General features: G+C 63.3%; 1 protein-coding gene across 3 annotated transcripts; it reads left to right on the top strand.

The window, feature by feature from the left end:
* The first annotated feature begins 1,633 nt into the window (after positions 1-1,633).
* On the top strand, positions 1,634-11,309 carry znf219 (zinc finger protein 219). Of its 3 annotated transcripts, none has more exons than XM_088429575.1 (6): positions 1,634-1,943; positions 2,018-2,206; positions 6,345-6,416; positions 6,481-8,482; positions 8,556-8,693; positions 9,043-11,309. In XM_088429575.1, the coding sequence occupies exons 4-6, from the start codon at positions 6,484-6,486 to the stop codon at positions 10,020-10,022; spliced, it is 3,117 nt and encodes a 1,038-aa protein (XP_088285701.1). In that variant the 5' UTR covers positions 1,634-1,943; positions 2,018-2,206; positions 6,345-6,416; positions 6,481-6,483; the 3' UTR covers positions 10,023-11,309. The 3 variants fall into 3 exon arrangements, with proteins under 3 accessions (XP_088285701.1, XP_088285692.1, XP_088285684.1); XM_088429566.1 differs by having other exon boundaries at positions 2,018-3,559; XM_088429558.1 differs by having other exon boundaries at positions 2,018-6,416.
* Positions 11,310-14,048: the final 2,739 nt, after the last annotated feature.

The following is a 14,048-nucleotide window of genomic DNA, read 5'->3' as shown; positions in this document are numbered from 1 at the left end:
ACAAGCCGGTCCCGAAACGACCGCGGGCCGCATTTGGGGGACTCGCTCCAAAAATGAATCCGTACCGGGGCGCGAAATGTGCATCACCACTTTGCCGTGAAGTCCTTGGATACCGGGAGCGGCGCGGGGATCCTCAGACCGAGAGGCTGCAAAAGGGGCGCCCCGAAACGGCCCGCCTCGTCACCGACATTTCCGCCCCGGCCGGCCGTAGCGCTAGGGAGCGGCTGAAAATGGCACGGGGGGCCCGGGGATGACGAGGAAGGGCCGACCCCGACTCGCCGGCGGCTGCGACCCCGGCCCGTCGTGCCGCTGGCCCGCCCGCAACCGGATCCGCGGCCAAGAGGACGACGCGGTCCGCTCGGACGGACAACCGCGAGCGAGCGAGACGGCCGGTCCGCGGACGGCGATCGTCGGAGGACAACTACGCCCGGACGTTTCGGAAGGCTAGACTAATGGATTAACCGTCGCATCTTCGGGGATCGGGGGGGTCCGCTTGTTCCATACAGAAAATGCTGAGGCCACCCTGGCCCCGCCCCACTTTGCCGTTTAATAGACGCGGCGCAATAGTCGCAGGGGCCTTTCTACGAAAGGCCGCTCGAGCGCATGTGCGCGCGTGAGGTCGAAGCGCTAAAGACCCCTCTGTATGGAGGCTTTGGGGGGTACAGGAAGGGGAAACGCGGGGGGGGGTGATGGGAAACGAGCGGGAGACACAGAAGCTCAGCGGAGGGCTCGCAAGAAGAAAGACGGCGACACAAAAGCGGAATTGGAACTTTTTTTCGCCGCGGAACGGCGAAGGCCGAGAGACAGGGCGGCGGGAGGGGCGGGGGCATTGAGGGAGATGGCGGTGGCGCCAAACAAAGAGAACGGGAAGAGAATGAGTCGGGGGGAGACATCAAAGGGATTTTTCAGGCCTGGTTACCGGGACAACAGACATTTGCATGCCATTAGCTTTTTACATCATATTAGCGAGGCGCGAGGGTGGGGGAGGGGGCAGATGCGCCCCAGTATACACGCACGCACATGAGTGCGAGGCACGCAGACAGAAGAGCGCCGGCACCTTCTGATTGGCGGCCTCGGACGCAAGCGAAGCGAGGCAGCAAACGCCGTCGCCCAACAAGTTGCCCCCCCTCCCAACCAAGGGAGCACCGCACGCGCGTTCCGCATGCACGTCACCTTTGTGCTCTCTGGCAGTCGCTGGAGCGGCGCTCGAGGGGCCTCGCTATTGTGGCATCTCTGTGCCAGTAGGCGTCGCCGTGACAGCCGTTGTCACGGTAGCATTTTTTTTTGGGGGGGGGGGGGGGGGGGGGGGTGACGGAGTGTGGCGTGCGCGCGGGTGTGTATTACAGTATCAATACACTGACACTGCGACAAAAAGGACAGGCGCCCGAGCCACATATGACTCCTCCTCTTCCTCCTCACCCCTAAATCAATCTCTCTCCCCTCGCGTGGATTTGATAGGCGCTCACGCAGCCCTCCGAGCCCAGCCGTCTCCCCCGTCTTTCATTTGATCCCCCCCCTCCCGTCTGCCATCTCGCCTGCCCCTCTTTCTCTTTCTTTCCCTCCCTCGTCACCCACCCTCACCCCCATCTTCCCTCCCTCCCTCCCTCCCTCCCTCATGGCTGTTTTTCTTGTTTGTGTGTGCGTGTGTCTCACGCTCTCTCTGCATATTAATTGCTGCATTTTTGCTGCGGCGGAGCAAACAATCAAAGCATCACGGGCGGCGGCGGCGGCGGCGGCTCATGCCATTATTGTACGCACACGCACTGGCGCACACAAACAAGATGGCAAAAGTACACGCGCGCGCACTTGTGGACTGACACGAACGCGGCGCGCCATCGGGGCAGAGATGTCGGCCGCGGGCGGCGCACGCCTCTGGAATCCGGGCAAACGTGCGGCCGGCGTCCCGTCCCCGGCCCGAGGCCTCCGCAGCTCGCCGGCTCCAGGCAAGTACGCCGCGCCGCCCGTCCCCTCGGCCCCCTCGCCCCTCATCTCGCCTCATACGTGCGCGTGCGCGCAGGGAAGGAGTCGGGACCCCGGGCGGCAGCCGCGCGGCGCCGTGGGACCGACCGCCGCGCCCTCTGGTAAGGACTCGGGTCAAAGGGGGGTCCCGCCTGAAAGGAAAAGGCCAAAACGCGGACCCTGCGAGCGGAAGATATGGGACGGCGCCTGTCTAGTGGGCTCGGAGCCGTCCCGTGAGGATCCCAAGGTAGGCCAGATGCTCAAAACCCGCCATCTTCGGCCGTCGCCTCGTGCCCCGCGGCATCATGGGAGGACCGTGGGAGGCGGCGGGCCCGATTCGGACGTTTCGCAGCGCGACGTGACCCCCGGCCCCCGTAAAACGTCAAAACCGAGCTCGCCGACCCCGGCGTCTGACGTTTTTCCGCTCGGCGTTTCGGCCCATCGGCGCGGCCGCGGAATAGGCGCCGGCGGCCGGGGGGCCCCTTGACCATCGCGCTCCAGGAGTGGCCTCTCGCTCCCGCCTCGCGCGCCAAAGCGTCCGGCCGAGATGGCGTACTCGGGCCCGGTCCGACGCGGCGCTCTTCTCCGCCGTTTGACTTGCAAACGCGGCCGTTGCGCGAAGCGGACTCAACACGCGAGAGGCGCCACGAGGCGCTCCGTCGCTCGCCCTTCTTGCGGGTCGCGGCGCGTCGGGAGGCCGGCCCGCCGGGGACTCTCGGACTCTGCGATGGGGTTCGCCGCTGCGGTTTTTCGCCGGCGTCCGACAGGGGGACGGATCGTAAAAGGGGCTCAAAAGCGGCTTCCTGAGAACCCGTTGAACGGGATCCGGTTCGGGCGCCATTCGCGCGCGCGTGTCCGGTGAGTAGCGGGCCTTTGAGCTCGGAACGCGCCACGGACCGTTAGCCGGCCTGGCTTTGAAGGAAGCGGGAAGATGGGGCGTGTCCGGTGAGTAGCGGGCCTTTGAGCTCGGAACGCGCCACGGACCGTTAGCCGGCCTGGCTTTGAAGGAAGCGGGAAGATGGGGCGAGCGGGCGGGCGGGCTTCGGCGACGCCGGCGCCTCGTCCCGTCTCGTCTCGTCAAGGGCTCGCTTTGCCGCTCGAAGCTCAACCGTGAGGTCGAGTCACCTTGATTTTCGCAGGCCGGAAGCACAAGGGCGTCCGGCAGGGCTGGAGGGGCCCGCAAGCACGTCTCCTCCAGGTTCGACGGCGCGACCCGGCGCCCGGAGCCGGAGGGAAGCCGCGCTGCGGGCTTCCCGCTCGCACATCCGCTTTCTCGTTCCGGTCCCGGTCCCTCCCGCGCATCGGCTGCCATATTTGGGACGGCGGGCGGGAGGGCGGGATGACGCCGTTGCAAAATGGAGCCCGTGCTGAGATCATAATTAACATTTCCAACCTACACGGAGCCCTCCAACCCGAAGAATGGGGAGAGGGAGAGGTAGAGGGAGGAGGGACGGGGGAGAGGGAGGGGGCGCCGCCGTGCCGTATGCTTGTACACAAGGCTGATTTCCATTTTTTTCCCCCCTCCAAGTCGTAATGTATTTAATTCAAGGCGAACGTAATCATGACGTGTCGCGTCATTAATCTGCCAGCCAGCTCGCGCGTAAGTAGCAACGCTTTCCGCCGCTGCCGGATCGAACCGCATGCATGTGCGCCAGCGCACGTATGTGCACGCGCGCCGACTCACCTCGACGTGCACTTTGCTCCCCGATCGCCGAGTCCGACACCTCGTTTGTCCGCTCGTCGCTTTGTGCCGCGAAATAGCCTACTTTTCGCGGCCGAGCTACGCGCGCGCGCGCGCGCGCCTCATGTACGTGCGTGCGACGGGCCAGTCACGTATGTGACACGCGAAGCCTTGGCGACAACTTTGAGCAAGTTGCGCGTGCGAACCGACACCGAAGTCGCCGGAGTCGGAATTGCACGTGGCGCTCAAGTTGCGAGCACGCGCGCGCGCGCATTTGCGTCAGTCATCCTTTTGTTGCGGAGGCGCGCGCGCGCGTAATCCGATTGTTCCGGAGCGAGCACGTCACAAGCGATTCACGAAGAAGAAAAGTGCGCGGGCTGCGTGGTCCACGCGGAACTTGACAGCCTCCCCTTGCTTTGTGGCGATATTGCCACATTTTGGGATCCGCCCCCCCACACCCAACATTTTGGGAGCAAAATGGAGCCGGCAGACGCTGGAATGACTCCTTGTTGAGGACTGCTTTTCACCAAGGACTTTTGCAAGACTCCATTCTTATTCTTGTGACTTTTTCTATATGTGGTCGACGACATCCAGCCAAAAGAGGTTCCGACGCGTGAGGATGCGTTTTCCAAACTTTAAAACCGTTTGACTAAAAAGCGGGCCTTGCTTGCCTTCGCTCTGTTGTCCACGGCCAGAAGCCTTGGCCTTCCCATGCCTTTAAAGCCGCTCCTCAAATGAGTGTCGGTCGGGCCAATACCTCAAGCGCGCCATCTCGGGAACGTGCCGCCTGCCTTGGAAGCGGCCGCACGCCATTTCCCCCCGAATCCTTCCTTTCTTTTTTTTGCGCGTGTCTCGGGGAAACAACAAGGAGAACCTCTACTCTTAAACGTTGGGAACGGCTCCCCTTGCGGGCGGAGCCAAATCTCCGCCGATCCCCCGAAGCCGCGCGCCACGGCGACTTTTCAGTACCCGGAGATGCCTCGGGAGAGTCAGGGTCGGCTCCGCGACGGCGCAAGCTAGCTTGGGCGGGAGCGGGACGCCGCCCTGGGCCGGGCCCGACCCGCACCGAGAAAGGTGCCCGCTTTGGACATTTGGGCCGGGCTCCCGAAACGATCAATGGATCGATGGAATTGTATTTGCGGAGCCCCGAATCAGCCAAGGCTCAAAGGGCTTCACAGGTGAAAAGAGGTCACGCGGAGACTCCCGTCGAAAAAAGAAGTCATACGGAGACATCTTTTCGGCAACGGCGTCCCCTGTCAAAGCTCCCGGAAGGAAAAAGTCCGGGAAACCTTCAGAAGGGCCCGCAGCCGGAAGTGGATGCCGCGCGTACCAAATACAGACAAACACGGATACGCGATACAGATTACAGAAAACATAGCGCGCGATAGAGAGCAACGACGCCTTGGCAGCAGGCGGCGCCATCGGGATTCCCGCGGACGGTCCATCTCTTAACCGCCGGCCAGACGGGGGCGGTCAAGTCATCCTTTGGGAGCCGCGGACGGGCCCGTCGACTAAACGCTCGCCGGTATAAATGCGTGTTTACTCGGGATTTCCACCGAGGCGGCTGCGCCGACTTCCATTGGTAGGGCGATCCACAGTGCAAAGCGCAAGCCTGAAAAAAGCGCAAGCCTGAAATTCGGACGGTAAAATGCGCGTCCCTTTTCAAATCGACTACATCTGCGTCCGCTCGATAAACGCTCCGCTCGAGTACGGCTCCCCGAAAGATGGGAAGGCAAAAAGACCAGAAGCCATTTGCGCCCGCCGCAATCGCAGCGGCGACGTGAGCTGACGTTCCGACCGTCCCGGCCGTTTGCTTTTCCGCCTTCCGCCGTTCTGCGCTCTTCCTTTTCTGCGGGCCTTTCCCTTTCCCTTTCCCTCCGGTCGGCGGCGTCCCGTTCCCAGCAAAACGCCGCGTACACGTTTAGGCGTGGCGCAGCCGGGCACGAGCGCGACCCGCGGGTCGCGGTCGACGTACGTCAAGTAAAAGCGCTCGGTGTTGTCCTTCCGCTTTGCGCCGGCAGCCCTCGGTCCGCCGGCCGATGCCAACATTCCCTGGCGCGGCGCCAGCCCGCGGCGCCGCGGGAAGGGGGGATCGGGGCAGCAAAGGAAAGAAAATGAGTGAATAATGGAGCGACAGAGGGGGCGCGGGGGAGCGCGAGGGGGATGGGAGGAAGCGCCAGGGGCCAGAAAAGACAGACAGGAGAGGAAGAACAACGCCTGCGGGCTCAACCCGCAAGCAGCCATTTGCCCGTGACTCATAGCTCAGCTCAAATGTCGTCCGGCTGCGTCACGTGCCCCCCAAAACACACAGGCTAGGCGCTCCTCCATCTTGCAAGCCGGCCAACGCGGTCCCCGGCCCGTCTCTCCTTTCCTGAATGCTGCGCGCCGGGAAGCTGAGCTTCGCACCTGCGGCACACCTGTTACACGCGCACTGGCCACTCGCACGGCGCGCAAAAAGCTACCTGAGATGAAACACGGAACGTAGGGGGGCATTTCCGCTGCTCGAAATGAAATGAAGAAGCGCTAGGCAGGCGCCTCTTCATCTGACGCCATCCCGCCGATGCGGGGGACGGGTTCGCCGCGACCGAGACTTGTCAGTCGTCGGGGCGGCCGTTCCGGGAAGGATCCTCGTCTCGTCGTGCGCGGCGCCCACCCTCGGCGCGCGAGCTTTTTTCACCTTGGTTTCCTTGCGCTTTCTCCGCAGGGGGCTGAAGGAGGAGTCACGCCGCCGCCACCGGAGAACCCAAAGAATGGCGTAACGAAACATACGCTCCCGGTAATTCCTTCCTCGCTACGGCAGTTAGCCGGTGCGGTCGGCTCACGTGCGCCCTCGCTTGCAGAGGATGGATTCCCCGTCAGAGTTTGCGATGCCCCGCCCTCCCGCGCCACCGGCAGATCCCGAAAGGTCGGAAGCGCGCCCTCGCGAGCCGGACGCGGCGCCGCCCCTCCCTTTCGCCGAGGAGGGCCCGCCCGGTCGCGAGGACCAGGGGGAAGAGCAACGAAACGGCAAGGCGCTTCCGTCCCCCACCCCGGCCGTGGCACTCTTCCCGGGCGGGGGAGGGGGCGAAGCGGGACGCGGTCCGAGTTTGGACTCTTCGCCGCCGGCCACGCCCTCGGCGCCCCCGCTGCTCTTCGGAGCGCTGGACTCCGCTCTTTCTTCGGGACAGGGCGAAAGTTGCGACGACGAGCTGGACTTGCAGCTTTTCCACAAGGACGCTTTCGCCAGGGCGACCGCGGGACAGTCGCTCCGCTTCACCTGTCACGTCTGCGGCAAGAGATTCCGATTCCAAAGCATTTTGTCCCTTCACGCCAGAGCCCACAGCCTGGACCGACACCGGCAGGCCTCATCGTGTTATCGGGGCGCGCTCACCTCGGCGCCTCTCAGACAGAACTTCAGAGTGCAACGGGAGCGAAAGGAACAGATTCAGAAGCAGAGAAGAACCTCTCCGAGCAGGAATGTAACGCGCGCGCTCTCAGAGGAGAACGGGAAGGAGGACGTGGAGGATGAGCTCAAAGGTTCGCAATCGGAGCAGAGCCGCGTGACGTCGAGGCCTCGGCTTAGCGAGGAGCCGGCTCCTTGGACGCCGTCCGCTCTTGCCCCGCCGACATTTCGTTGCCATGCCTGCAAAGGGAAATTCCGCACGGCTTCCGAGTTGGCGCGCCACGTGCGCATTCTCCACAACCCGTACAAGTGCACGCTTTGTCCTTTTTCCGCCAACCAGGAAGGCTCCTTGACGTCCCATCTGCAGGAGTGCCACCCCTCCTCGGACGGCCCCGCTTTACTATCGGCCTTTTCCCATCCCGGCCCGGCGGCCCCCCCTCCCGAAGCCCCTCAGACCTCGCCGGCCGGCAAGACGTCGGGTTCGTCCGCGCCGCCGGCGTTCCGCTGCGATACCTGCGGACAGAGGTTCACTCAGTCGTGGTTTCTCAAGGGACACATGCGGAAGCACAAGGACTCCTTGGACCACAAGTGCCAGGTGTGCGGGCGTGGCTTCAAGGAGCCGTGGTTCCTCAAAAACCACATGAAAGTGCACCTCAATAAGCTGGGCCTCAAAGCCGGCACGGGCGGCAACGAGTCCGACGCGCGGGCCAAAGTGTCCGCGGGCCACCTGTCTCTAAATAACCTCTACTCAAGTCTTCTCCTTGCCCACCGGGGGTCTGGGCACGGGCGAGCAGAGAAGGAGAGCGCCGGCAGGATGCGGACGGCTTCCGGCAAGTCGGCTATCCTGGGCTTCTTGGGCCTTCCCGGTGACGGCGGCGGGACCAGCTGCGCGGAGAGGCTCCAAGCCGTGGCCCAGGTGGCCGAGAGGGGAAACGGCGGCGGGGCCGTGAGCTCGGAAGGAGGGGAGAGGCCAAGGGAGTGGACGGAGCCCAGATGCACCGCCGACGGAGGGGAGCAGACCCCCTGGTGGCAGCTGGTGGCTCGAAGCCTCGCCGTAGCTCAGCAGCAGCAGCAGCAGCAGCAGCAGCTGCAGATACAGCACAGAGAGAGAGGCCGGGCTCACTATACCCGTCCGACCTGCGCCATGGGAGCAGAGACCGAATCGCTCACATCCTATGCCGACGCGACGGATCCCAACGGAGCTCCCGGAGGAGCCTCGGGCGCAGCCGAGGGGCGGTGGGAGTGCCCCGACTGCGGAAAGGTCTTCCGCAGTCTCCAGCAGGTCATCGCACACGCTCGAGTTCACAGTCCCGAGGCCCAGGAAGACAGCTCCGTGAGCGAGTCGGACGGAATTTGCGGCGCCGCCCGTGCGCAAGGGAGCCAGGGCCAACAGAGGTGGGAGCCCAAATCGCAACGGGCGGCAGAGGCCAGCTTGCCCTCGGTCGCGACGGGCTTCGGAGGTCAGTCTCTTCCGTGCCGGCGCCCCCTCGGCTTCGCTCGCCTTCCTCACGTTGGTTTGTCCCGCTTTCACAGGAGAGAACGGAAGCGCGGCGGCCTCGTTCCCCGGCGGCAGGGAGCGCGCCCGCGGTCGAGGGATCAAGGATTGCCCCTACTGCGGTAAAGCCTTCCGTTCGTCCCACCACCTCAAGGTGCACCTGAGAGTTCACACAGGTAGGGCGCCTCTGCAACACACTTGACCTGAGCTCCGCTCTCGGCGCTGCTCGGTCGAGCTCCTCGGGAAGACGTGGGGCTTCTTAGTCCACGTCGTCATAGCTTCTGTTCGTCGCGCTCGAGGCCGTTCCCTTTACTTTCTTGAATCGTTCCTTGAATTGCGCACCTGACCTAGCGCGTCAAACGTTAGCCGCCGGGTTCCGATGGAAACCTCCCCATTGTCCTCGCGTCACCGGGAACCTCGTTTTTCATCCGCGCGGTGACATTGCCCTCTGCCTATCCTCCGCGTTATTGCGAATGGTGCTAGGACACTTTCCGCGACTGAAGTGCCTCCTGTTGTTTCATCAAGGCGAGAGACCCTACAAGTGCCCCCACTGCGACTACGCCGGCACCCAGTCGGGCTCCCTCAAATACCACCTCCAGCGGCACCACAGGGAGCAACGCAACGCGCCAGGCTCTGCCACGTCCTCTGTGGGCAATCTCGCCGACGCCATCAACGGCGTGACCTCGGTTAAGCGGCGCCGCCCGCAACCCGATCCCGAAGCTCGGTCCGACGGCCTCGCCTCAGGGCCCGCCCCGCCTTCTTGGCTCCCGGGGCTCCCGCGGCAGCGGGAGCATCGGAGCGCTCGAGGAGCCCACGCGTCTCCGAGGAACGTTGACGCCGACGCCCGGTACGACTATCTATCGGGGCCCGTCGGGGCCTTCTACCCCGACGGCGCGGAAGGAACGTCTATGGGGGACCCTCCTCCTCCGAAAGCCCTCAAGGTTTCGCGCCGTAAACCCCTTACCACCAACAGGATAACGGCGGCCTGCGACAAACCGGCGTCGGCGACTCCGAATCAGTCGGTGGCCTTTGAACCTCTCGATCTGTCCCGCCGTCCCACGCCGTGCCCGGAAGAGCTGGAAGAAGGAGAGGGCGTCAAACTGAAACAGTGTTTGAACTGTTCCTTTCGCACTTCCTCCGCCGAGCTCATGACCATGCACCTCCAGGTCAACCACACCAGTAAGTCCAGGCGCAAAATGAGCTCTTTTGCCACCTTTGACGACGGGGAGCCGGAAGGGCGCCCGAAAGGCCCCGGATCCGGCCGCCGCTTCCAGATTTGGGGGCCCGTCGACCACTGTCAGGCGGGGGCCCGTCAAGGCTCCTCAAGCCACGCCCGGAACCCCGACGGCCTCCCTCCGGACCCTCGCGGCCAAAATCCAGACGGCAACCGGGCCTCGAGCGAGGTCCCCGCCCTCCGGAGTGAGTCGGGGGATGACGACGAAGGTCGGGAGGAGTGCGGCAGCTGCCCGGCGGACCGAGACCGGAGCGATGTCCTGGCGAATTAGGAGAAAAAGGCCTGCGCATTTTGCTGAATTTTTGGAGCCCTTTTTCCCAATACGCATTTGTGAAGCGTCCCAGCGCGAGTGGTCCGGGCCCGGACTTTGCCGCGGGATGTTCCTCGTCGTCGACTCGGTCGGTATTTTTTCTCGCGCTTCTATTCGGACCGGACGAAAGTCAGTGGGGTGGAGTGGGCTCGCGCTTCCATTGTTTTTGCCGAAAAGCAAAGTAGAATGTGCAAAGGCAGCCATGAAAAGACCGGCATAGGCAAAGACTTCCCAGTAGAACGTGTAGCTGTTATCGTAAGAGAAAAAGGAAAAGAAAAAGTAAGCGAAAAAACAAAAAAGCAAAGCTTTTGAACGGTGTTTGTCCGGTCGGAAAGTGACCTCCATGTTTGTGATCTGAATGTCCTCGCGCAGCACTGTGCAAACTTCTACTTCCTTCTGGAATGGGTCCGATGCGCTTTCGGTTTTCCTCGCCATCCCGGTCCGAGCGCGCGGCGGCGAGGAGCTTTGGACCGCGTGGCCCGGGATGCCCGTCTCCCATCTCCCGCCGGGAGTCCATTCCGCCGTGCCTTCTGTTTCAAGCGCTCCCTTTTGCTACGGCCCGTGTTTCCTTTGCGCCCAAGCGGCGCCCCAAGACAGACGCGACGGGTCGTTCGTTGCGAACCGGTCGCCCGAAGCCTGACCTGACCCGCTGGCGCGGCGGTGACTCGGGACCGGCGCGCCACCCCATCCCGTCCGGGAGCCCGGGCCTCCGAGCGACCCCGCTCTGTCCTACCAGACGCTAAATCTAGACGGAAGCCAATCGGCTCCCCTTCCCCGCGGCGCTTCCCGCCCGTCCGTCGGTGGACTCGGGCGCGTATGCGTGACATGTTTGAAACACGCTCTCGTGCTTGGAAAGAAAAGTCTCGTTGAATGTTGTACATCTAGCTAGCTTAGAGGTGTCTCTGTTTCTATATCGTTTGTTTGATTTTCGAGCGAGAGGGCGCAAACCCGGGCGGGCGGCCGAGCGCGCGCCCCTCGCGGCTCGGCCGATCCCAACGTCGGCTCGGCGCGGGGTTGGGAATGCGCTGCGACGCGCCTGCCGCTAAATCGGCAAAGAAAGCCGACCTCGCCACCCGCCCCGGCGGACCATCGCAATCGGCCATCCGGAAAATTTGCGGCCCGGCAGCTCGGGGTTTGCGCTCTCGTCCGGTCCGCCGCCGCTGCGGCGAGGGCCCGGTCATCTAACGTAGTCTACGTAGTCGGGACTAATAGCCTGGACGGCCACTCAGAATAAAACATGTAGAACGACGCCGTCGGACGTGTTTTTATTCAGCGGACCGCGGACGCTCGCGTGACCCGTAGTCCTTCCGCCGAGCGGAGGAAGGGCGCCCGCCGCCGTTGCTCTTTGAACCTTTGCTCTGAGAAGGAGCTGGACCAGTGCCCGCGCGGGGGCGTCTGTGAGTTTTACGGACGCGCGGCCATCCCGGACCGACGATCGGCGCTTCCGATCTCTGTCGCGTGAAGATGCGTGATTTGTAGCGCTCAAAAGCGGAAAAAAAGTCTGTTTATGTGCATGGCGTATGCGAAGGCCGACAAGGGTCGCTGCGTTGTCACAAAGTAGGCCCAGCCCGCCGTGTTCAATTGGAAAGGATCGCACCCGATCGAGAAAGCGCAGCGGTGTCCTTCCGGTTCTGCCCGAGGCCTTTAGCGAGGCGAGGGAGCTTGACGATTCCGCGCGGGGTCTTAGCCGTCGCGAGCACAGTATTGTCGCGCGCCCGCCCCCTGCCACCGCTGCTATTTTCTACGAACGAATACATGAAGTTTGTACGCGACAAGCAAATCCGCGGCGGCCGATCGACGAGGCGACGATCGACTCGACTGTCTTGGCTTGCGGGTTTTCTTTTGTATTTTGACGATGTGGCTCCCTCTAGCGCAGCGGGCAGTCGGTGCAGCGAGTAACTTCGGAGCCGCCGCCGCCGCCGCAGCGGGTTCCGCCGTAAGGAAGCTGGCGGCGCTCGCTCGACTGCTCCGGGCCCGACCTCCTTCTGACGCTCCGTTAGCCTCCCTGCTGACTTGGGGGGCGGGGGGCATCCTCCTTGCCGGCTCCTCCCCCCTCCCTCCCTCAGCAGCCTGCAGCTTGAGCGGCTGTGGCAGCATCCGCCGGCTCCAGCGTTCTTCTTCCCCTGCCTCTCTCTCTCTCTCTCTCTCTCTCTCGCTCTCTCTCGCTCTCGCTCTCTCTCTCGCTCGCCCGCTCTCTCGCGCGCGCGCTCTCTCTCCCCCCTTCTCGTGGCTCTTCGCCCCTTGCTCCTCGTGGTTGCTTTTCTTCTCGTCGACGGCAAGCGGCCTTCCCTCATCGCCTTCCTCGTCGTCCAGAAGCGCTGCGGCTTTGCACCATGAGCGAGGTAAGCGCTATTGCGCGTTCACCGTGCAGCACGCGCTGTCGCGCGCTCGCGCTGTCGCGCTGAGGCTGGCGCTTCCTTCCCGAGTCTCCCTCGACGTGGAGGTGCGGCTGCAACTCTCGCGCAGCCTTCTCCTTCCTCGGTCTTCTTCTGGAGCTTTTGTCGCAGTGGTGTTGCGCCGCAGAGGCCCGCCCGCGTGCCCGCGTGCCCGCGTGCCGCACCGAACGCCGACGCGAGCGAACTCGTTTTCCCTACCGGCACCTCCGCCGTTCGCCCAAACTTCCAAAGTTTGAAAACGCGGCGAGGATTCCTTTAGTTCGAGCGCACTTATTCTCCGTGACGTCCGACTGTATTGTTTACCTTTGTGCTGTCGCTTGCTGCTTGTCTCTGTTTGCGAAATACGTTCTTGCTTGTTCCGCTCCAAATGTCTTCACAAACAGGAACCGACTTCAAGTGTGTGTGTGTGCATGTATGTATGTACATACATATATATATATACACACACACACATAAACACACACGCAAGTACAACATACCTGCAAGAACTCAGACTCAGCGTATATTACGAACCCACTGTAGGCTACGTCATCGAGCTTGCAGGTGAACGTCCAATCGCAGTTTGCACGCTCGGCTGGCTCCCAGCGGTTGACATCAGGAGCGGCACAAGCCTTCGTTTGACGGCTCGCCTCCTCGGCCGCTTCCCTTTCACTCTTTTGACAGGCTTCTATCGCGCGCGCGCTCGCTCGCTCGCACGCGCTCGGAGAGGCCCGCTCGCGTTGCGACTGGCAACAGCTGGCCCGCTTGGCACGTGCGCGTGCCGAGCGCAGGCTTTTGCCACTTTGTGGGGAAGGATGGAGGAGAGCCCTTACGTAAGGAGCGGATTCCTGTTTGCGGCGCTTCCGCTGTACGAGCGTGACAGCTGAACGCTGGATTTTCCCCTCCTCGCGCTCTCACGAAGCACGCTCGCTTCCACCCAGGTCCGCGCGATCGCGCGCGCGCGCGCACGCACGCACGCACGCACGCACGCACACCCTAAGGTTTCCACCCGTCTTCCGCCTGAGCGAGGTGGACGTTTGATCCTTGCGTTCGCGCCCATAAATACAGCGAAGGGAGCCATACTCGCGTTGGCCTTCTCCGTCAAACGCCGGAAGCGGAACATAAAGCCCTCGCAACTCCTTTTCCCCTTCAGGAGCATTTGCGACCCGCACCCACCGGCTTACATAAAGCCATTAAGGCACTATTTTTACCGGCCCTACTTTTACGTCTTGAATAGAAAGCGCGGCGCCAAGAGTCAAAGGCTGCCTAAGTGCCCCCTCATCGCGACTGCCGCCCACCCGGCCCTCTCGGGGAAGCCCAAACGGGGCCCGAAGCTCTCGGGGGACGTCAGTCAGGCCGAGCGAACCGGAGGCCTCGGGGGATTACGTAAGGGCCCCGTTCCTTGTTTGTGTTCCTCGCTGGAGGAATCAGAAAAAGCGCGACGGACGCGTGCCTCGTTCCGGGAAGACCGGGTGGGGGCGGGGGCGAGCGTCCCCCCCCCCCCTCCCGGGCCTTCGTCCGAATCCCGGCGCTCTCGCTCAAGCTTTGCGCTGACGTCTCGCTGTTTTCCTCCTCTTCTGTCCAGCTGACGTCTCCCGGGTCGGCCCACGGC

The sequence above is a fragment of the Hippichthys cyanospilos genome, chromosome 1, assembly GCF_059441005.1.
Source record: "Hippichthys cyanospilos isolate Australia breed blue-spotted pipefish chromosome 1, RoL_Hcya_1.0, whole genome shotgun sequence".
NCBI classification, from domain to species: Eukaryota; Metazoa; Chordata; class Actinopteri; order Syngnathiformes; family Syngnathidae; genus Hippichthys; species Hippichthys cyanospilos.
The sequence above is the reverse complement of the archived record's forward strand: the minus strand, read 5'-3'. Positions and strand labels throughout refer to the sequence as shown.